This window comes from Balaenoptera ricei, chromosome 11 (genome assembly GCF_028023285.1).
Source record: "Balaenoptera ricei isolate mBalRic1 chromosome 11, mBalRic1.hap2, whole genome shotgun sequence".
Taxonomy (NCBI): domain Eukaryota; kingdom Metazoa; phylum Chordata; class Mammalia; order Artiodactyla; family Balaenopteridae; genus Balaenoptera; species Balaenoptera ricei.
This window is the reverse complement of record NC_082649.1, coordinates 75,795,966-75,819,269: the sequence shown is the minus strand read 5'-3', so window position 1 is coordinate 75,819,269 and position 23,304 is coordinate 75,795,966. Positions and strand designations below refer to the sequence as shown.

At 43.8% G+C, this 23,304-nt stretch overlaps 1 protein-coding gene across 5 annotated transcripts in view; it reads right to left on the bottom strand.

The window, feature by feature from the left end:
- PXK (PX domain containing serine/threonine kinase like) overlaps positions 1–23,304 on the bottom strand; it is a 76,120-nt gene that overhangs the window by 9,580 nt on the left and 43,236 nt on the right. For 3 of the 5 annotated variants that reach the window (XM_059940045.1, XM_059940042.1, XM_059940044.1), the window contains 13 exons: positions 22,318–22,395; positions 21,737–21,810; positions 20,942–21,016; positions 17,879–17,983; positions 16,993–17,094; positions 16,370–16,531; positions 15,821–15,938; positions 14,481–14,559; positions 11,400–11,448; positions 6,546–6,623; positions 5,926–6,012; positions 5,413–5,482; positions 2,646–2,708 (listed from right to left, as the gene is read on the bottom strand). In XM_059940045.1, the coding sequence (XP_059796028.1) occupies positions 2,646–2,708; positions 5,413–5,482; positions 5,926–6,012; positions 6,546–6,623; positions 11,400–11,448; positions 14,481–14,559; positions 15,821–15,938; positions 16,370–16,531; positions 16,993–17,094; positions 17,879–17,983; positions 20,942–21,016; positions 21,737–21,810; positions 22,318–22,395 (1,140 nt within the window). The remainder of the gene's footprint in view (positions 1–2,645; positions 2,709–5,412; positions 5,483–5,925; positions 6,013–6,545; positions 6,624–11,399; positions 11,449–14,480; positions 14,560–15,820; positions 15,939–16,369; positions 16,532–16,992; positions 17,095–17,878; positions 17,984–20,941; positions 21,017–21,736; positions 21,811–22,317; positions 22,396–23,304) is intronic. The other 2 variants (XM_059940046.1, XM_059940043.1) reach the window with 1 other exon arrangement.

The window sequence follows — 23,304 nt, the reverse complement described above, 5'->3', positions numbered from 1 at the left end:
TTATCATAAAGCTGGAAGACACTATGCTTGACTTAGTTCCCAGATAAACCATAAATGTGGCCTAGAAGTAAAGACATAAATTGGAGTAAATGTGATTCCAGCAATAAGACAGGCAGCATGCAGAGAGGCGGCAACATAGATGAGCCCAATGAGAAGCCTGGCCTCCTGTCCTGGAAGGAAAAGGACCAGTCTAAGCAAGGGCTTCCAAGCCAGAAGTTGCCACCCGTAGTCTGAGAGCCTTTCCCTCACCCAGCAGAGACCCTGAAGGCAGACCAAGTCCAAGCAAATCCACCCATAAGGATTTACTGAGCATCTCGCATGGGTACGGTAGCATGAGACTATCACCTGTTTGTAGCTCCCTGATGCCTTGTACAGAACAGAAGCTCGAGATGTCACTTTGTTGGTGGACTAGTTTTTTCAGGTGGAGATTCTCTATTTAAGAAGGGGAACTACTGGGAGAAAAAAATTACCACGGGTGGAGCCCAAGGAAAGCACTTGCTTGAACTGTATCTATCATTTTGGAGCTCCTGAGAGGTGCTGGCAATGTGAGGCCACCTCAGCTGGGGCCTTGTCTGCCTGCTCATCTCTGTGACCCAGCGCTTAGCACAGTGCTGGGCACACAGCAGCTCTCAATAAATGCATCTCCAGTAGCTGAATGAATAAACTCACCGTGGGTGGCTCGCTTTGGGCCTGAAATGCTAGGTTGATAGGCAAATACTAGCTATTATTTTTATGAGACGCGTTACAATAAATAACCAGCAGAGGTCAGAGTACAGTCTCTGGGGCTGAATCAATCATTTCATCAATAAAACATTAAAGGACATAAAGGAAAAGAGGGAGCCAATACTTGCTGGGAAGCTCCCATTTCTGCCAGGCATCGTGCCTGTGGCCTCACATATGTTTCCCTCTGAATCTTTACAACTCCCCTTCAGGATAGGGGGCTATCCACCCAACTGCTCCCTCTTGCCTCAGATGAAGTTTTTTCCAACCTTGAGTCTAATTACAAAAGATTCCTCTTTTTCTTCTTGTTCTAAAAGTTACCTCATCTCATGCAAACCTGCTACTGTATGAGAATCCTCCCACTGAGAACTCAGGTCAATTAGAGGATTCATCAAAAATAATCCATATAGACTGAATTCTCCAAGGCGTTTAAAAATGAGCACTGGCAGGTAACTTCCCACCTCCAATGCACCCAGCAAGGTGCTCTGAGCTACCGGAGAGACACCTCATTTGTTAAAGGAGGCTTCATGGATTCTCACTATTAATTCTCTCCAGTTTCCTTACTATGTCTAAGTGGTGTGAAATTAATATCCTATCTTCTAGAAAATGCCTCAGCATGATCTGGGCAGTGGCTCCCCCGAAATTTCTGATCGGCCTATACAGGTCACCTCTACAAAAGGCAGAGAAGTCTATTTTCTATGTTGATCAATATTTGGAAGCTTTCTTGTAAAATCTGCTGACAAAGTCAGACAGGAAATAGAATATTATCCCCCATCAGCCAGGTACTTTGCTATTAAAATAGGTCCTGGGCCCAGAACACTCGACAGCAAACTACCAGTGACCAGGCTCGGCCAGCAAGGAGAGGCACCCACCAGACAGACGCGAGGCCTTCAAACCAGTCCCCTTACATCTGACTGTTGTTTTGGGGGGTTTTTTTGGAAGGTCAGTTGGAAGCATTTGAGAGCTGTTGGGTAATGCTCTTGGTAGCTCCTGGGCACCACTTTAAGCCTTAATGAATATGGTGTCATCAACTCATAAATCAACCCCAGCCCATGACTCTCCCTCCAGACAGCTGCAGCAGCTCTTCCAAGCACAGCCAGCCGAAAAGTTCTGAGTGGCAGAACCGACTTCGCTGACATCCAGAACATCTGGTTCAGTTAAGAAGTGAAAGGAGATACTGGTGCCCCAGTGTGTTTTTATGAGGCTTGCAAAATGGTTAGGAGAGAGATATTAGTTCAAAAAAAAAGAAGAAAGATAGCATTATGAGGCCACTCCACAGAATTAGAGATAATTTTTATAAGTATTCCCTGAAATAAACTCTTTTTACATTTTTCAAACAAAACTCCCAGTATCTATCTGATTTAAGTCACAAAGGCAAAACAAAGGCTAGCTAGCCACAGAAAAATATTCAGGTGATGAAATGCAGAGCAGAATAAAGCACAAATAGTTATCAGGAAATCAGAAGCTCGGTGGGTAGTTCACTCCCATACCCAGGCATTTCACCAGCTGTGCTCTGTGACAAAGCCGACACTGTGGCTGGGCTCCCTGAGGAGAGAGCCCTGGCAGGACCGGGCCCCTGGGCAGCAGCGCGATTGTTTTGTTCAGCTGAGCGCGTACCCAGACAGGCTGTGATCTGAGGAGCCTGCGTGAGGGAGGTTTTTCAGCAGAGAGCGAGCTGGAGGTGGGGGCGGTGAGCAGCCCTGAAGCCGACCATCCCGCTCCCTGTGAAATCCGACTTTAGAGACCTGGACCCTCGTCTCTCCCAAGTGACACTGCTAATCTGCACTCCCACCGGTTTCTCTGGAGGAGGCTGGTCCCCTCTGACCCCTGAAATGTTTGGGCCAAGGTGAGAAGAGAAAGCCCCACCCTTCTCCCCGGCTGGTGCAGAAGGGGAGGAAGGCAGGTTACTCTGCCTCCTCACTAACCTGCTGTGGAGGGTGGAGTCGGCGATGACGGGGATGTGAGAGGTGAGCTGGCCCCAGATCCTGCTGAGAGAAAACACAGAGAAACCCTCATGGGGACCAAAGGAAGACATCTGGAGCTTGGCCGGAGCCGGCACCCACCACTGTCTGAGAATCTGCCCTTGGCTGAGTGTGTGAGCCTTGTGGGAAAAAGCGAGGTGGGGCAGAGAATTCAGGGACGGGACCCCTGACCACAGGCGTCCAGCCAGCTTCCTTCCCCAGGCCTTGTTGCCTCCCACTGCTCCCCACAGCCTGCCTGGTTTGAAACCAACTTTGTGCAATCCAATGGCTTATGCAACTGGCTGCAGTGTCTCTTCCTGACCCAACCCCTGTCCTCGGGTAATGAAGGACAAATGACAGTGCCACAGCAGTAGAGGTGACAGAGAGGTGCAGAGCAATCTGGTGGAGGCCTCTCCAAAAGAAGCAAGAGTTCCCCACAACATCCACCCAGGAATACTCTCTGTGGAAGTTCCATTTTACCAGCAGGCATATTCAATTGATTAGGATCAGCCTACTCAGTGTGTGGATTTCTCAGGCCTTTTCTTACCTGAAATTCAGTAAATACCATTATTTACATTAAAATAATGTGCATATTCCCATACGTTGCACGCTTTTTCTGGACCTAGTAACCTTTTTATATTTCAAATATTGCCAAATTCCCAGTGTCTCCTCCATTGCTCAGAAATCCCCAGAATACATCCTCCTGGCTTGACATGGAAGTAGCCCAATGAGCAGACGGAAGCTCCCACATAAGCCCCCTCCCCCACATGGCGGTCCTATCAAGGGGTTACCAAAGCTCCAGGGGGGCTGAGGCCATGCCCCTGAGAAGCCACTAGCTGTCCTGGGGCAGCCTCCCACCACCTCACGCACACCCACAGGACGTGGGGGGCACAGCACGGACACTGAGCACGAGGAGAATGTCCTAATGAAACCACACCTCCCTCCAGCTGAATACCCTTCCACTATCTGCAATCTCCTCTCGCCTCCCGGTAAAAGGGAGAGGCGTTTCACTGAAAAAGATGGTGAAAGTCAACCCATCCTGATATCATACTGCTGGTAGTGCTAACACAGATTTGAAGGGGGAGAAGGTTTGAATTTGTGATTCCAGTGGGGTCTGGAGATGATCTATACATTTCCATCAACTGCTACTTTGCTTTCCTAAACTCCTTGAGGTGGTGTCTGGGAGTCCTTGGCGTCCCATCCAGCTGCATCTGGCAAAGAGGCTTGCAGGCAGGCAGGGCCTCAGGAAGGTGGAGTACACCAAGCCAGGCTTTCTCTGCTTTATAAAGAAGTAGATGCTGGACAGAGTGCCTGCCAGGGTGACAGGCTAGTTGGAGACACGAGTCTCAGCCTAGTGATGACAATGACTGGCCCATGTCCATCCCATCAACCATGGAGAAAACAGACCTCCAACTCTGAAATTACCCGCCGGCCACAACAGCCTCCAGCCCCTTCTCCTTTCCCAGCCTCCATCCCTAAGGAGCCTGCCTTGGTCCTCACAGGGACCTTCAGGGCCTGGAGCCTCCCCTCCTTCTCTTCCCTCCTAGCTCTTCCCTCCAGAGCCTGTCTCTGGCTTGGCTCTCCAAGCAGTGGTGCTGGCATGATTCCCACCCTCCCTCTGGAGTCTATGATCTTCTTCCATCCCAACTCTTCCAATTTCAGCTCTACCCACACTGCCTGCATTCTCTGGCTATGGCTAGACCAGCCTTCAGGTCTTGCGAACCCCTCACTTCTTCTTCTCTTGCCCCTGGCAGATGTCTTCCTCACTGACTTCCCTGAGAAGACCTGAGAAGGCATGAGCTGTGAACACCCTCCATTTCCTCCCTTCCTTCCACTTTTAAACACCTCTAACTCTTCACCTACCCCTCCTGGCTCCTGACACCAGGAAGGGATGGATGGGTTTCCTCCAAGAGACTGACAGCTGGGCTCTTGATGCTAACCCTTTGACCCCCAGCCCCCTCACTCCCCCCAACAATCACTGTCTCTTTTGCATCTTCAACTTCTCCGTCTCTACTTGGTCCTTATCCTGCCTGGAAGTATATGCAGCTATCCCTCACCCTAAAAAAACCCTCCCCTTCCTTTGGCCCTCCAGGGCTAAACCAAAGCTGCCCCTGTTAGGATGAAACCTTCCCTTCTCTGTGTGGAACTCTACTTCACAGACCATAAGGCAGAAGAACTAGAAGGTCCCAAGGGATCACTTGATCTGATTTCCAAAGATGGGGACATTAAGGCCCAAAGCCAGCAGGGCTGGGCAAGGGGCATCCAGGAGTGACAGCAAGGATGGCCAACTCATGACACTGCACTCTGTGCCATCTTGGCCCTTCTGGAATGTTGCTTTTTGCAATCCCCACACACTATAGAGGTCTTTCCTTGATGCAGGAGGGCATATCCTTCTGCCACGTGGGGACCAAGCAGAGGGCAGGATTTAGGGCCATTTCAGTTCCTATAGACTCTGCTGATAAACAGGACGCCTTGCATTGTAAGTTGCGTGGGTTCTTCTTCCAGGGCTGATGCTGCCATCAGTGAGGAGGCTGGATACCCAGTGAGCTCTGAGGTGCCTTCTAGCACTTGAGTCCCGTGAGCCTCTGAATGCTGTGGCAATCCTTCCCCGGGGACAGAGTTCTTTTGTTCTCTGCACTGGTCACCACACTGCCCAGGAAAACCCAAGAACCCTTGACTCCTGGTCCTAACCTTTGGAACCTGGGCCCCACTACAACCTCTAACCAGTTACCTGAATTATTGGAGTTGCTGTATTTTGCTGAATGCTCTTCACTATTTTCAACAGCAGATCGTTTTGACTTCTTTAAAAATAAAAAATAGAGGTGGAAAAGCAAAGAATAAACATACCAGAATAAAAACATTTTCCAGGCATAGTTAAACTAGCTACACACAAAGTCATATTTGGCCTCATAACTTAATACAGTGAAGAAGCCACAAGCCAAAACTAAAGGGAGAAATAAAACCAAGAATGCTGAGTTTACTCTCTCAGGCCAGTCATTCCCCGCAATTACATTAAGGCCATAATCAGCCCAGCAAGCCAGGAAACTCTATGGTCCATTTCTCTGCCGCTATTATATGGCTTTTCTTTCAGAAGCTGCAAACCAGTCATCTGGAAATGGTTTTAGCTTTCATGGAGATAAAGCACAGACTCTGTCATTAACTAAATGGGCACCATTAACCTAGAACTTTCTTCACATGTAGTCAGGAATTCGCAAGAAAGAATTCAGAGAGACACCAGACTTACCTTTCGAGCTAAGATCTTCCTCTTTTTTCTTTCTTCTTCGGATCCATGGTGAGACTGAGCTCTCGTCAGTCTTCGATGCTGGTGGATCTTTAAGAGACCACAATTCACCACAACTGTAAGCATATCCTACACTAATGAAAATCTCTAACATGTTTTGCCAAATCAAATCATTTGGATGAAAAGTCTTTCCTTGCTCAGCCTGTCTGCCTCCAAGCTTGGGTCTGGATGTCTGGGAGAAGAGTGTGCCAGCAGATGAAGACCTTTCTCTCTCCCCGAGTTCCTTCCTGCCTTTCTCTCTCTTACGGAAAATGAGTGTGGTCCCCAGCACCTTTAGAGCATGGAGCATGTGTGCCCCACCACCGCCCAGTCTGTCCTGATCAAAAAGGATGACCGCTCTTTGTGGACATGTCTGTTTCCCCCACAGGCTGAGCTCCTTGAGGGTAGGACTGTGAAGTACTCGGCTATCTCACAGCATTGAACATGGAGCCTGGTCCAGAGCAAGTATGCAAGAACTGTTTATGGAATGAACACTCAGTTACAAGTAAATCACTGTGATCACCACAGCAGAGGATGGGGACACTAAAAGATCAAAAAGCAATGAGGAACTATTAGCAATTTACCTGTTTCTGTTCTTCAATTAGCCTCTTTTCTATACATTCTTTGGCAATTCTCAATGCCTCTTTTAACTTTGTGGGGATCTGAAAGAAGAGAAAGTACATAATCTATTGAGTAAAATACCTGGAGAGTCTCTCAAGTCCCAGTTTGAATGAAAAACAGTTGCTAGTCAAGGAAGAGGACACCTGGAATGAAATCAGTTACAAGCTGTCCACTTGACTCCTATCCTGGCCACTTTTGATATCCCCAAACACACTCACCTCATGAGCATGCTTTAGCAATAAATATATAAAACTAACACATAAATAAGCATGATGTATGTTTCAAGTATTTAAAGTTATTCTCAAGGAACCGCAAATTGCCAAAATAATCCTGAAAAAGAAGATGGAAACTGGAGGCCTCACGCTCCCTGATTTCAAAATGTATTACAAAGCTACAGAAAACAGTGTGATACTGGCAATAAAGACAGATACACAGACCAATGGAACAAACAGAGAGCCCAGAAATTAACCCTCATGCCAAAAGCACACAGTGGGAAAAGGACAGTTTCTTCAATAAATGGTGCTGGTAAAACTGGATATCTACATGCAAAAGAATGAAACTGGACCCCTACCTTACACTGTACGCAAAAATTAACTCAAAATTGGATTAAAGACCTAAACCTAAGACCTAAAAACATAAAACTCCTAGAGGAAAACACAGGGAGAAAGCTTTGTGATAATGGATTTGGCAATAATTTCTTGGACAGGACACCGAAAGCACAGGCAACAAAAGCCAAAATAGACAAATGGGACTGCATCAAGCTTAAAACTTCTGAACATCAAAGGAAACAATCAACAGAGTGAAAAGGCAACCTACAGAATAGGAGAAAATAATTGGAAATCATACATCTGATAAGGGGTTAATATCCAGAATATATAAAGAACTCCTACAACTCAAAAACAAAAACATAAGTAATCAATTATAAAATGGACTTGTCACCAAAAATGGATTATGCCACAATAAACCTGAAAAAAAAAAATAAAGAGCAGAAAATCAAAGGAAAAAAATGGCAAAGGACCTAAACAGACACTTCTCCAATGAAGATACACAAATGGCCAACAAGCATATGGAAAGATGATCAACATCTCCAATCATGAAGAGAAATGCAAACCAAAACCACAATGAGATATCACCTCACATATTAGGATGGTAACTATCAAAAAAACGGAAAATAACAAATGTTGGTGAGGATGGAAAAAACTGGAACACTTGTACACTAATGGCGGGAATGTAAAATGGCACAGCAGCTATGGAAAATAGTATAGAAGGTCCTCAAAAAAATCTAAAAATAGAATTACCATATGATCCAGCAATCCTACTTCTGGGTATATATCCAAAAGAATTGAAAGCAGGATATCAAAGCATACCCCACGTTCACTGAAGCATTATTCACAATAGCCAAGGGATGGAAGAAACCCAAATGTCCATCGATAGATGAAGGGATAAATAAAATGTGGTATATACACACAGGGGAATATTATTCAGCCTTAAAAAGGAAAGAAATACTGTCACATGCTTATAACATGGATGAACCTTGAGGACATTATACTGGGTGAGATAAGCCTGTCACAAAAGGACAAATCCTGTATGATTCCACTTATATGAGATATCTAAAAGGTAAAATGTGTTTGCCAAAGGGCTGGGGGTGGAAAAATTGGGAGTTGTACTTAAGATGGTTCTCGAGTTTTGGTTTGCAAGATGAAAAAGTTCCAGAGATCTGTTACACGACAATGTGAATACACTTCACACCACTGAGCTGTACACTTAAAAATGGCTAAGAGGATACATTTTACATGATGTTTTTATCATAATTACAAACAAAAAAATATACAAAGCTTACTGGAACACACACACACAAATTCAAGTAATTATAATATTTTATAACTTCAGAGTGATTTTCTCTGTGAAAGACTTATTTCCTCCCTCCCTCCCTCCCTCCCTCCCTTCCTTTCTTTCTTAAGACTTATTTTCTGAATTTCACAAGATTAAGTTTTTTCCTACTGGAAGATGCTATTAACAAAAGCTTAGTGTGGTTCTGAGCTTGTCATTTCTTAATTTACTAGTTTTTCAAACCATGAGGAGTTCAGGCCTAGAAAACAGACACCCAGACCATGTTCAACTTTTTGTCTCTATTATTCTTTTAAAAATTTAAGTTTAGGGCTTCCCTGGTGGCGCAGTGGTTGAGAATCTGCCTGCCAATGCAGGGGACATGGGTTCGAGCCCTGGTTTGGGAAGATCCCACATGCCGCGGTGCAACTGGGCCCGTGAGCCACAATTACTGAGCCTGCGCGTCTGGAGCCTGTGCTCCGCAACAAGAGAGGCTGCGATAGTGAGAGGCCCGCGCACCGCGATGAAGAGTGGCCCCCACCTGCCGCAACTAGAGAAAGCCCTCGCAAAGAAACGAAGACCCAACCCAGTCATAAATAAATTAAAAAAAAAAAAAAATTTAAGTTTAGGGGACTTCACTGGTGGTCCAGTGGTTAAGAATCTGCCTTCCAGTGCAGAGGACGCGGGTCCGATCCCTGGTCGGGGAACTACCATCCCACATGCTGCGGGGCAACTACTGAGCCCGTGTGCCTCAACTAGAGAGCCTGCGTGCCACAAACTACAGAGCCCATGCGCTCTGGAACCTGCATGCCACAACTAGAGAGAAGTCTGCACACCACAACGAAGAGCCTGCATGCCACAACTAAGATCCGACGCGGCCAAAAACAAATAAATAAATAAAATGAATATTAAAAAATTTTTAAGTTTAAAAAAGTTTTGAGTAAGTAATACACAGTGATATGGTTCATAACTCAGAAGGCATAAAAAGGGTATATCCACAGTAAAAAACATCCCACCTAGTCCCCCACCATGGAGGCAACCAACATCACCAGTCTCTTGTGTATCTTTCCAGAAAGAAAACAGACATACAAGAGATTAACGCTGGTTTTTAAGATCACAGTGTCTTTGCTGCAGGCTCTCTGGCTTGGAGGAAGAACAAGGGCTGATGATGACCCTTGGGCTGGACTACTAGGGTTGAGGAGAGCATATTTATTTACAAGGCTGAATGCATTTCCTGAAGAGTTTCAGTAAAGAAGACATGAATTTAAAAGTTTTTTTTTCCTACATCAGATCCAAAGAAGCTATTACTGTCAGAAGTCCTCTAACTGGCAAAACAGGACAGAGGAAAGCTTCTCCCTTGCCTATAAGTCTTCTGACCCCACCTTGTTTGGGGTTTTCTTTCTTTTTTTTCCCCCTAAATGTAATTTCTTCGTAAGAGTTTTACAGGTTTTTGGGGAATAGAGAGAGGAGAAAGAGAAATACCCTTCATCTGACTACCCAAAACAACGCTAACAGTGAGCGCCCAGCCCTGAACTAGGCATTCTCAAGGATCATCTCAGTTGTCCAGTGACAACAGACAAGTTTTACTCACCAATTCTACACAAGGAGTAAACGTAGACCCAAAGAATAGGTCCTTGCCCATATATCAGTGGCTCTCAAATGAGGGTGATTTTGCCCCCGTCCCCTCCCTAGGGGACAGCTGGCTGCGTCTGGAGGCAGTTTTCACGGTCACACAGTTGGCGGGTGGAATGGGAGTACTACTTGTATCTAGCGCGTACAGGCCAGGGGTGCTCAACATCCCACAACGCACAGCAGAGCCCCAGCAACAAAGAACAGCTACCTGGCCCAAAGTGTCAAAGGTCATGGCTGAGAAGCCCTGCCTTAGATAAATGGCTGGTATCATGAAAGCAAAGCAAGGCATCAACCTGGTTTGAGGGAGTTCCAAAGCCCCTGCTCTTTTTTTTTTTTTTCCTTTTTTTAAATTGGGGTATAGTTATTTCACAATGTTGGGTTAGTTTCTACTGTACAGCGAAGTGGAGTTCCCTGTGCTATATACAGCAGGTTCTCATTAGTTATCTATCTTATACATATTAGTGTATACATGTCAACCCCAATCTCCCAACTCATGCCACCCCCACTTCCCCCCTTGGTGTCCATATGTTTGTTCCAAAGCCCTTGCTCTTTTCACAACACCGCATAACACCACCACTTCCCAGGATACTTCCTTCCAGTCCTTATTCTAGACAGAGGTATTCTTTTTTACACACTATATTTTATATCCTGTTTTTTTCCCTTAGCCCAAATAATAATCATTTTCCAGGCTACTACAATGTCTTTATAAATTTTACTTTTATTAGATAAAACACATTTAATCCAATACATGTAATTAAATTATTAAGCTATTCCCTCATTATAGGATATTTAGATTATTTGCAATGTTTCTTTATGTAAAATAAAGAAGGCTGCTGGCCATTCCCTTTCCACAAGGATTAAGCTGCAACCCATTGCAATTGCCCTCGGAGGTTCGCCCTGGGGGGAATTCAGGGTGGAGAAAAACAGGAAGCATTCGGTGGTGCTTTGGATATACAGGACCCTAGAGAGTTAAGATGCCTATCTAAGGAAAAATTTCAATGACCCCAGATTCTTGGCATCTTTCATACATAGAAAAACACTAAAATCATTAGCTTGAGATGTCTGTCTTCTGTGATTAGCAGTAATCTTTTTATGCTTGACTACATGTTTTTTTCTAGCAAAAAGTTCATATATATCCTGGCCCCTCCCCTGTCTCTTCATAGTTCCTTAGAGCTATCAGAGAGGCTGTCTCCCGGCTACTGTCCTCAGTAAGGTCCCCAAATAAAAACGCTCTTAAGTGTGCGTTTTTCCAGTCCACACTTATAAATACTGTACCTTCTTTTTTTTGATTAAAAAAGCACGAACTTTCCAAGTACACATTTATGTCACAAACCAAGAAATGATATAATTTGCTTTACCTTAAACTTTGGCTTTTCGGAAGTAGTTAGCAGAACATCACTGAATAATCTGTAAAGAAAAGAAACAAACAAAAATATCTTTCTTAAACCAGGTGCACTCCCAAAACAGGATCAAAGCAGAATGAGACATCTTTCGCCCATCAGGTTCCCCCCAACATCCTCCAGCCCCGGGCCAACCCACCATCTCGTTTATCAAACTCAAAGGAGTTTCCGGGCCACCCAAGGTGACCTCCAGAAACCTGCCACTCCCCACCATCTTGGAGCTCTCCAGGGGGAGTGGGTCAGCCGTGTAGGGGAGGTGATTTCCCCACTGAGGGGTGACAGTTTTCTCATGCTACATAGTGAATTAATTCACATTTTGAAAAGAAATTTGCACATTATTTATTGTATTTATATTATATTGCAAATAATATATGCAGTAGATATTTCTAAACAGAATAATTGGCTTTCCTTTTTTTTTTTTTGGCCCAGAGGAGGATAAAATTTATTCTAGAGCTCAATATAAAAAAAACATGAGAGGGACTTCCCTGGTGGCACAGTGGTTAAGAATCCACCTGCCAATGCAGGGGACACGGGTTCAAGCCCTGGTCCGGGAAGATCCCACATGCCGCGGAGCAACTAAGCCGTGCGCCACAACTACTGAGCTCGTGGGCAACAACTATTGAAGCCCCCGTGAGTCACAGCTACTGAAGTCCACACGCCTAGAGCCAGTGCTCCCGAACAACAAGAGAAGCCACCACAATGAGAAGCCCGTGCACCGCAACGAAGAGTAGCCCCCGCTCGCCGCAACTAGAGGAAGTCCAAGCGCAGCAACAAAGACCCAACGCAGCCAAAAATAAATTAAAAAATAAATTAATAAAAAAAAAATGAGAGTAAGTAAAAAAGGAATTGTTCTGATTGGAATCCAACGAGAAAATAATTTTCTTCTAAGAAAAGTAGTGTTTCTCATGCTCTCTTAAAAAGAAACAGCAGCTCTGGGAGAATATCAATTCTCTCTTCAAAAGTGTGTTTTTTGTTTTTTGTTTCTATAAAGGGAGTTATTTATTTTTTTAATAAATTTATTTTATTTATTTATTTTTTGCTGTGTTGGGTCTTCATTGCTGCACGCGGGCTTTCTCTAGTTGTGGCAAGCAGGGGCTACTCTTTGTTGAGGTGCGCAGGCTTCTCACTGCGGTGGCTTGTCTTGTTGCAGAGCACGGGCTCTAGGCTCACGGGCTTCAGTAGTTGCGGCATACGGGCTCAGTAGTTGTGGCTCGCAGGCTCTAGAGTGCAGGCTCAGCAGTTGTGGTGCACGGGCCTAGCTGCTCCGCGGTATGAGGGATCCACCCGGACCAGGGCTCGAACCCGTGTCCCCTGCATTGGCAGGCGGATTTTCAATCACTGTGCCACCAGGGAGGCCCAAAAGTGTGTTATTAAAAACAATAGCATGAGGAATTCTGAACTGTTTTGGCTAAAACAGGTCAGAGAATTTAAATGGTTGTCTGGGCAGTGCCCAAAAGGCTCTAAGTAAGTCTTCCCTTGAACGGTCCCCCTTTTTAAAAAACAGGAACTACATCACAAGTAGAAGTGACAGGGTTAACTTTTCCCCACAGCACTCCCTGGGCGGCCTGGAGGTGGAGACATAACTCTCCCCTTCAAGGCCGAGAGTCCACTTATTTCCAGACAACACATTTTGAACTGAACAGAGTTCACACCTCTCCAAGTGCTGTCTCAAGGCTGAAGCCCACATGGTAGAAAGACTTAAGTGAAGAAAAATTATCTGGATTCACTTTAGAACTGGAGGACTGGGAGAAAAATGTAAGAGCTTTGGAGCAGGGGGTGCAACTACAAACCCAAGTAAATTAACGTGGATACAAGCTGTTCCCTAACTATAAATGCATATGTTCTAAAAGTGTGTGTGAAAATTGTTTTGTTTCCCTGACTAGATCTATTTTTCCACGTTTACACTGTTATTAATGGTGGCTGGTTCAGGGAGGGAGGCACCAGTGTCAGTCAAACATTAGGAAGTCACATCCACGTGGCGGGGGCTTGGGCTGCTCTGTCCATCACAGCCTCCCCAGGGCCGAGGACAGCGCCGGAGCTGGAGTAGACTTTCCCTAACACAAGGAATCTGAAGTTATCACCGTCTCCTCTGACCTCGGGCTGTATGTACCTCAAGCTGTCCCGCCTTATTTCCCCATACAATTGTTTCCCAAATACATCTGTTTACAGAGCACTGGGTAAGTCGCAAGGCACAGAGTATAAGCTGAATCAATAGTAAGCATAACTAAGATTTAATAAGCTCTGCTTTAGTAACAGGCACTGTACTAGGAATCATCGCAATAAATCCTCCCAACAGCCCTCTGAGGTGGGGGCTCTTATTGTCCCCATTTATAGATGAGGAAACTCAGCTTCCAGAGGTTAGGAAACCTGCCCAAGGTCACCCAGGTAGAAATGGTAAGGCTGGGCCCACCCCCAGGTCTGTCTAACCTCAGACACATGCTTCTTAACCACCCTGCTGCCTTTCCATGAAGGAACAGAAAACATACCTAAAGGAAAGGCCCCAAAGCACTCTGTCACCCACCTCAATTGACTATTCATAACCCTGTTTACAGGAGAATGTCTTCTGAGCTCTACGCCCCAGCACAGTGCCTGGTACACGTCAGACGTTAGATACGTGTTACCCAGTGAGTAAATGAACAAACAAGTGCAGGGGAGGCCAGAGCCACGCTGCCCTCCTCCGAGAGGCCAGACCCTCCCCAGCCAGCGGCTAGTGAAGCAGCCACAGCCGTGGGCCACGCGGTGCACTGAAACAGGGTGGCCCCCCTTCACTACCTCCCAAGCGGGAAGTCCACGTATACGATGCCAACATGGACAGGGAGAGACACACGTGAAGATGACACTGATGTGAAGAGAGAGCAGTCAGGCTATGGTGCAGGGAGGTCACAAGGAAAGGTCAGGACATCATGCGGCAAGTGACCGTCAGCAAGGAGGTCACGGTGACTCTGCGGGGATGCTGTTGAGTCTCTACCAGGACCAGACACTTGGGCTAGTGGTCAACACAGTTAGGAAGGTTACAGCCAAGGTGTGGGATTGACTTACGGCATCTGTAAGAGCCGGGAGACGGTGGGCATGCCATTTTTACAGGCTTCACAAGACAGCGTAGACTCCAACACGGCCACTTGAAATGAACAGATACACATTTTAGTTCCACAGGACATGCTGGCAAATCCACGTGGTGATGAAAAGTTTGACACCGCTTTGCAACAACTGTCTGCGGGCTGATCAGGACAGTGTCAAAACTCTTCACGCACAGACAGATGGCACACGTGCCGGGGAGGCGGATGCTGGCAACACTGACACCACTGACGCCTCAAAAGAAACGGTTCAGGAGCCACATGCTGACGGAAAGCTAAATATACTCCAGAGATAACTGGAGGAGGGATTCTAGATATCATCCACAAATACGTTTGCTCTCTGAAAAGAGAAGTAAACACTACACAGAAGTAAAATTCTGAACCTGAGCGACATTTCTCTGCTTGCCTGCTTTTTAGTCAAAACCATCACACGAAATGCCAACTGTTAGTATCGCACCAGCCCACACCTTGGATGATGTAAACAAAAGCAGCCAGATTTTTCTACTTGCAGGTAACTGTTCAGTTTCAGCTGTTCTGTTCAAACTCAACCCAAAGAAGTCTCGGGGCCTGTTCTCTGGAACCACCTCATTTGATGCAAAGCTAACACTGGTGGAGGGTTGCCCCACATTCCTGGAAGGCACGGTGGTCCAAGACCTGCCCTGCCCTCCCCTCCCTCTGCTCTGGCAGTGAGTTCTGAGCTGGCTGAGGAGGGGATGAAAGCGTCCCAGGATGACTCCGCCTCAGTCCTCACATCCCTTCTTCTTACAGGTGCCCACCCATCCCCGCACTCGCTTCAGCCCCCTCAGTAATGCTACAAGAGCTCCTGAATCCAAGGTGCCAGGTATCTGCATTCCTGTCTGCCTTTCCTAGCCCTGGGCTTGCCAGGCTCTCCTCTACCACGTGTCTAGCCTGTGGCTGTCCTCGCAGGTCTCTCTCCAGCTTTGGTCTGACTCCTGACACCTGCCTGAGTCCGCAAGACTGGCTGCAAGTTGCCTGCTCCTGGCTCCTGCTTCTATATCAGACTCAGTCTGGCCATACTTCTCTTCACATCCTCTTGCTTCCAAAGTTCTAATGCATGTTATGAAATGTCCCCTGAGGTTTCAGATAGCCTGACAAATAGACAAGCTCTCTGAATTTTCAGGGAAATGCATTTAAGGAAGTCACTCAAATTACTTTTATACGAGTAAGACTTTCTGGCTGTGGAACGTAGCAACTTCCTCTGGGTCTTTCCTGGACTCTGGAAAGAGGGTGAGTAGCTCTGCACATTACGAGGGCCCAGAAGGCCCCTCCACACCCCATACTGACCCACAGCCATAGACGGTGCAGGAGGGAAGGAGTCTACAGGCACTGAGTCTGGCGGTCGTCCGTAAGTCATTTCATACAGTAAGTGGCCAAAGCAGTGGACGTCCACACTCTCCAATGTCTGCAGAAGAAAAGAGAGCGGCGGCATATTTGGCCTTTGCTTTGGCTTTGTGAATCCCAAGCCTCCTGCCCTGGGCTTCCACTAAGAAACATGGCCCAGGGGCAACCCCACTCACAACTGGTAGTGATGACCCAATTCCAAAGCCTTTTGTAAAAGCTCACAAAGCATTGCTCTGACCAAAGGTCTTGGTCCTACCCTCCATGGTATTCCAGTCACTGGTTCTATGCCCTCCTTGTCCCAGCTACCACCTCAACTAGCCTCTCGGAGATACAGCAGTGCTGTGGGAGAACAGCGCCAACAGGCATGCCTACCCCAACTGTACCTGTCACTGCTTTGTGCATATTTCTTACAGTGGCAGATCATGCATCCTGCCATGGGGATAATTTATACCTAAAAATAAACCTGCTGTTTCATGACTTTCAGCAACTTACATTGATTTTCCTGAATTGTGAGAAATAAGATCGGTAGAAGGAAGGAAGGCCCAACAAAGAATTCTCAAGGTCCAGCAGCCGGCAAGTGTCCCCTTCCAGCATCACGTTGGAAGCATGAAGATGCCCATAAGGGAATCCCTTGTCATGGAGAAACTTCAGTACCTATTAAAAAATAGGTAGAGGTCACATTCCCCCCCGCAACTCGTTCAGATACAAGACAGGTTAAACTTTGCTTTTTCAGTCAATATATTTTGAAACAAAACCAAACCGGTCACTAGGGAGATTCCTAGAAAAAAACTGAACAAGATAGCTGAGTTATCTTGGCACCAAGATAAAGATCAACCGAAAATAACACAAAAGTTGGTACTCACACAATAAAGTTCTTAAATCAGACACTAACTTAGGAATTTCCAATAGCTAAGCTTTTGGAACTGTGTTGATCTAAATTACTGCCTTAGTCTCAAATATTTGCTTTTTGGGATAAAATATGACAATGCCACCAGTTTATAAGCCATCAGATAACTTAAACTACTTTGGATATTGCCTGAGATCTTTCCCAAAAGAGTATGGTGAGGCTGGGTGAAATTCCAACGCAACTCAAACAAAAATTAAATAACTCTTACCTCTAATATTTGCCGCCCATATGTTTTTATTTGCTGGAGTTCAAGGCCTTGAATCTTCTTAGGGTTGCAGTACTTCCTTAGGAATGGGTCTTTTGGTTTTGCCTTTGGAAAGGAACAAAGAGCACATAAGAAGGCAGTAGACTGGTCGAATTCTACACACGGCCTCCCTGAACAAGCAGGACGCTAAGAGGCTGGGGGGCACCAGATGAGTCCAGCTGGCAGGATGTGGGCTTTTAAATACAGCAGGCTGCACAGTTAATAGAAAGAGGCTGACCTGGGTTCCAGCCTTTCTCTAGTCCAGTGAAGACGCCAAAGTCTTGTATACTGTTAGAATTCTTCAGTATTGCTTTTTTTTTTTTAACATACAGAAGTGTTAATTATATTATCATGTTGTATACTACATCTCTAGTACTTATTGATATTACTTACCTTACAGCTGTGAGTTTATACCTTTTGACAGCCTTCTTCCACTTCCCCCTCGCCACCCCCCTCCCCACCTCTGGGGACCACAAATCTGATCTCTTTTTCTATGAGTCTGTAAAGTTTCTCAGTATTGTTTTTTTTTTTTAATTTTTTTTACAGCTTTATTGAGATAGTTCAACATTGCTTTGTTAAGTCAAAGTCATAAACTTTACAACTGACCTAAGAGCAGCCTACAATGTAACGGATATAATCATGTAATGTTCAACCTTCCCTCATGTGGAGAAAGGAATGCTCTTTAGCCAAACTGGGTAGTTTCTATTGCTAAGATAAAAATTAATTCCAAATAAAATTAAAATTGAATCCTCAGGGCCTAGCTTCTGGAAGCCTAGGGATCAAGTATGAACAACAGGTTCTTAAGGGACATGAGAACTTCTTTATGACCATGAATTTGCACCACAAGTACCTTGTAGATCAGGTCCTTCAAAGTTCCTTTTTCATTAAACATTCTAATTAGCAATGCTGAGGATTCGTTAGCTGTGGCAAAGGTAACACGATAGATGTAAGGGTGCTGCCAAAACAAAAAAGAAATTCACATTTATCTGCATCAGCATCTACTCTCCTTTTAGATCCAGGATCTGGTTATGCAGAGTCAAGTACCAGCTCGATAGTTTAATTGCACATAAATGCAGAATATTCCCGGAACACACGGCATTTTCAAGTTATTAGATGGTCAAATAGTAATTCATTCCTTAGATGAGAGAAGGAAGGTAAACTATAGTGACAAAAGGAAGTGGATAAATGATGAGCTAAGCTCTCCAAGTGAAGGTGTCTACTTTGGTACAAGTAGTCTCACAGTTCAGACAAAAGTATGGTGCAAGAGAGGGAAAGTCTGCATTTTTGGAACAGTGGTTTTAATATTCTGCCTCCGTAAATTGGTAAGAAATACAGCCAAATCCTAGAACAGCCAAGTGGGAACGAGGATAAATGTGTCTTCACTCACAGCTTTGCCTAACATTCCACACTGCTGTTTAGTGACAAGCCAGGGAGTGTAACAGCCAGGAAACAAGCAACAGCAGCCATCTTTCGGCATTTTGGCCCTTTTCCAGGGCAGCTAGCATGAATCTTCCTGTCCCTCTACTGGAGTGTGCAATGGATGTCGACAAAGTGGGGTGGGGAGTAAGACAAATTATTTAATGACTGAAAGAAAAGTCCTCACATGACCTGGAATTTTGGTTACATGGACAAATTGGCTTCAGGTATTACAGTGTCCGTTAGCTCAAAGGAGTACCATGAGCATTTAAACTCTTGGGAGCTGGGCTGTGCAAGGACTTGATGAGCAGGGATTGAGTGGGTCGGGGGATGGAAGGGTGTGCCCAGGGAAATAGCAAATTGATCATGAAGTTTCTCCTGATTATCACATCAAAGCGATTGCTGCTGATATTTTAATGGCTTTATTAAATATAATTCACATCCCATTATAAAGTGAACTCATTGGTTTTCAGTACACTCAGAGCTGTGCAACTATCATACAATCTAATTTTAGAACATTTTCATCACCTCAAAATGAAACCCAATGAATACAATAAAAATCCTTGAGTCCATATTGATATAAATAGACAAAGAAGAGAGAAGAGGAAGCTCTTCCTTACAGTAGAATGCCAACTAATAAATAGAAGAGGAATGATGGAATTAGAAAATCTCTATGAATGCTAAAACTAGTGGATTTGATAAAGAACAGGCTATTTATATAGTGTCAAAAAAATCTCCTTCAATTACTTATTAATTAATTCTAGCTATTTATCTTATAAAAATAATTAAGGAAGGGTACAAATGTTTAGCCAAAATTGTTCACTATGGCTTTTTTTTTTTAATAAGAGCAAAAAACTAGAAGTGACCCAAATGTCTAATAGATTAGCTGAGTGAACTGAGGTAGAGCCAAGGATAATTCTAATGCAGCCAGTAATAATGATATTATACTATATTTATTAACAATAAAAGATGTTCATAGTATACCATTAACAACAACAAAAAAATCAGGTTTTAAAACAATCTCTATATAATTTTTCAAATATAATCATATAAAATTCTAGAAAAGTAACAACTGGACATTTTGGTTCATAATTCTGGTTGGTTGGAATTATGGGCAAGTTTTATTTTATTTTTGCTTATCTGTGTTTTCTGAGTTTCTGTAATTAATATGCACCAGCTTTTTATTTATTTATTTACTTTTGTTTGTTTGTTTGTTTTGGCCACGCCACATGGCATGCAGGATCTTAGTGCCCCCAACCAGGGACTGAACCCATGCCCCCTGCAGCGGAAGTGCAGAGTCTTAACCACTGGACCGCCAGAGAAGTCCTGCACTATCTTCTTTTTAAAAAGCACATCCATTAAAAGAAATTTAGAATTGGGTGCTCACAGCCTGTGTGACACAACTAATCAAACTCAAAGACCATAGCATTTGTTTTTTGGCCAGGCATCACACCTCATTAAAAGCCTGGTTTTGCTAGCCTGACAAGACACTCTATCTTCAAGAATGGACTTGCCGGGACTTCCCTCGTGGCGCAGTGGTTAAGAATCCCCCTGCCAATGCAGGGGACACAGGTTTGATGCCTGGTCCAGGAAGATCCCACATGCCACGGAGCAACTAAGCCTGTGCACTACAACTACTGAGCCTGCGCTCTAGAGCCCGTGAGCCGCAACTACTGAAGCCTGCGCACCCTAGAGCCCACGTGCTGCAACTACTGAGCCCACGTGCCACAATTACTGAAGCCCTCACGCCTAGAGCCCATGCTCCGCAAAGAGAAGCCACCGCAATGAGAAGCCCGCAGACTGCAATGAAGGGCAGACCCCGCTCACCACAACTAGAAAAAGTCTGCGTGCAGCAACGAAGACCCAACACAGCCAAAACAAACAAACAAACAAACAAACTTAAAAAAAAAAAAAAAGAATGAACTTGCTAACCCAACTGGACAGGTCAGAGTAATTGTGCTCATTCAAGGGTCCTACATCCTCATGCATAAAACAGATAAAGAACATTAACACTAACTCAATTTTCTGGCCAGATTACTCTTTTCCTTAAAAATTTCTGCATATATTTTGAAATACACTCATGACATTCTTTCCACTGAAAGCCTTCGATTAGAATCCTTCATCCAGTTTACCTAAAACTGTATCAGTTCTGTTTTCTCAGGCTGGAAACAGCTCTTTCACTGATACAAATGTCCTTACCAAGAACAAGAGGCTCAGAGAAGTGGCTGCTTTCCTATTCTGGTATTGGCTTAAAACACAAAAACTACATTTACATTACCACATGTGTCATGGATTGTCTAGAGGTCATGAATGTCATTTAAACGGCCTCTGATCTATGGGAGTAGCCCTGAGCGCTCTCAGTCTGAAATGAAATCCACTGTACCTCTCCATTCTCAGGCCTAGAGACTATTTCCAGCTCTTCTGTCCATGGTCACTCATGAGAAAACACTGTGACTCTCTCATCAGCACCAAGAATAATAGAAGGACTTGTACTCACCAAACAGGACGGCAGAAGTTTGATTAGACACTGAAAATCTTTATCTGACAGATACTTGTCAGGACCAAGGTCAGCCTGCAAACATGGGAAGAAATATCAGGGTGCTGTCTTGGTCATCAAAAGAAAAACTCCTTATAAGTCTTTCCTTTTTCCTTTTTTTCATGTTTCTTTCTCTTTTTTTTTGACAGCGCCCCATGGCTTGCGGGATCTTAGTTCCCCGACCAGGGATTGAGCCTGTACCCCCTGCAATGGAAGCGTGGGAGTCCTAACCACTGGACCGCCAGGGAATTCGCGAGTCTTTCTCTTTTTTTAATCTGTCCAAATATATAACTGTAAACCAAAGATGAAAACCACATTAATTCTTGCTGTCTCACGGCCTTTCTGGAGAGATAGCATATAAACATACAAATACTAGGACTTAACTGTAATCTTACCTAATTCCATTTATCAAGTGTATCACTAGAACTCTCAAAGTGATAGATAAAACAAAGTATTACCCAAGTATTTTCTTTAAAACAAACTGCCAAACTGTCAACCCTAAAGAGGTTCCAGAGAACTATTTTAAACTGTTTGCATTTTTTTCCAAATGTTTACTAGTTGATCAAATATAATCACATCGATACTACCAAATGCATAAAAAAGTGACTTAAATGACTCTCCTTTGATGTGTGACTAAGGAGGCCTTTACATCACTCAGGAGCACAATACAATTTTGTAATTCTCTTGTCAATATCTGCTTTCATAAACCCATCTGAAGTCCTTGAAATGAGCCTGAAGTAAAAAAAACTAGCTTACCCAGCTTAACACTAGCCGTTCCTTTGGCTGATTTTTAATCTTCATCAAGAAATATTTCTTCCTTATCCTCCAACCTGTCATAAAAGCAGAGATGTGTTTATAGCTACATGATTTTACACCAACTGATATGTTTTGGTGACCAAGTAATTAATAAAAATTAATTTTGGAAATATTATTCATAGCTATATAGGCACCATTAAACAACTATTTGGTAATACTGACATGGTAAAAGCTGAACTAAAAAAAAAAAAGGCAAAGAAATTACTCTACTCATGGAAAAGGGAAAACAGCACTTCAGTTTAGATTTAGTGAAAAAGATAAAACAAGAATGAATGATGGTTCTGAAACTATTAGTTACTACCATCCAAATCTTCAGATGGAGCTTTAACCAAGATTCATTAAGTAATAAAACTTAAGGACTGCATCCTCAAACAGTACGGAGGCAAAAAGAAAAACAAATCACCTGCATTTCTTATGCATTTCACCTGCATAAAAACTTCCTTGGGATACTTATAAGAAAGCATGACAAAGAACCCAGTTCTCTGATCTTTCTTAACGGAATGGGCATGCCAGTTTCTCACCTATGTCTTTCAATGGTTCCACCACCTCCCACTTTGGTTCTGATCGGAAGAACATGGAAACCTGTTGTAAGGCAATCTCTGCAAAGATATTTTAGAAACTCATGAGTCAAACATTATCAGGAAACTGCCATACACTTAAGATATTATTCTTGCAAATGAAATTCTTATGGTCTATGACCTTCTTGAAAAACTTAATTATAAAAAAATGAACACAGACTAAATAAAATGTGGGATTCTAGACTGGATCTTGGAATAGAATAAGATCATTAATGGAAAAGCTAGTGAAATCTGAATAAAACTATAGTTAATAGTAATGTACCAATGCTAATTCCTTAGTTTTGACAAATGTACCATGCTTACAAAAGATGTTAACATTAGGGCAAAATGGGTGAGGGGTATATGGAAACTCTGTACTATCATTGCCATTTTTTCTGTAAATCTAAAATTATTCCAAAATAAAAAGTTTATTAAAGAAAAGAAAGTAATTACTAATGGAATAATTACTTAAACTGGAAGATCTAAAATATGCAAACTAGTTGGCTTAACCCAAGAATTCAATATATGCACCAGACAACAACCCGAGCACAAAACTCAAAGCGTATGGTAAGCTCAGCTTGGAATAGCATTAAATGTTGCTCCAAGTGATATTTATCCCACCTTCATTCCTCATGAAATTATAGCTTTCACCAACAAAGAAGCGATTAGCCTTAAATATATACATACTGGAAATAAAAGCCAGTGTTTTAGAAAAACATCCATGTACAGCAACAATATGGTTCTATGGTGGGAAATTACCGTATGCCTGCTTACTGGAAAAAAAATCCACCCTTCTCTTTGTGTTTGTTTATCATGAGAACGTTTCCCCCTTCTAAGAAGACAATGAAAAGAGGAAGTTCTTTAAAGTTCACTGTATAAAGAAATTATCAGAATAACTGTGTTTTTACATTTCCTGCAAAAAAGCAACATCTATAATTTGCTATTTTCCCT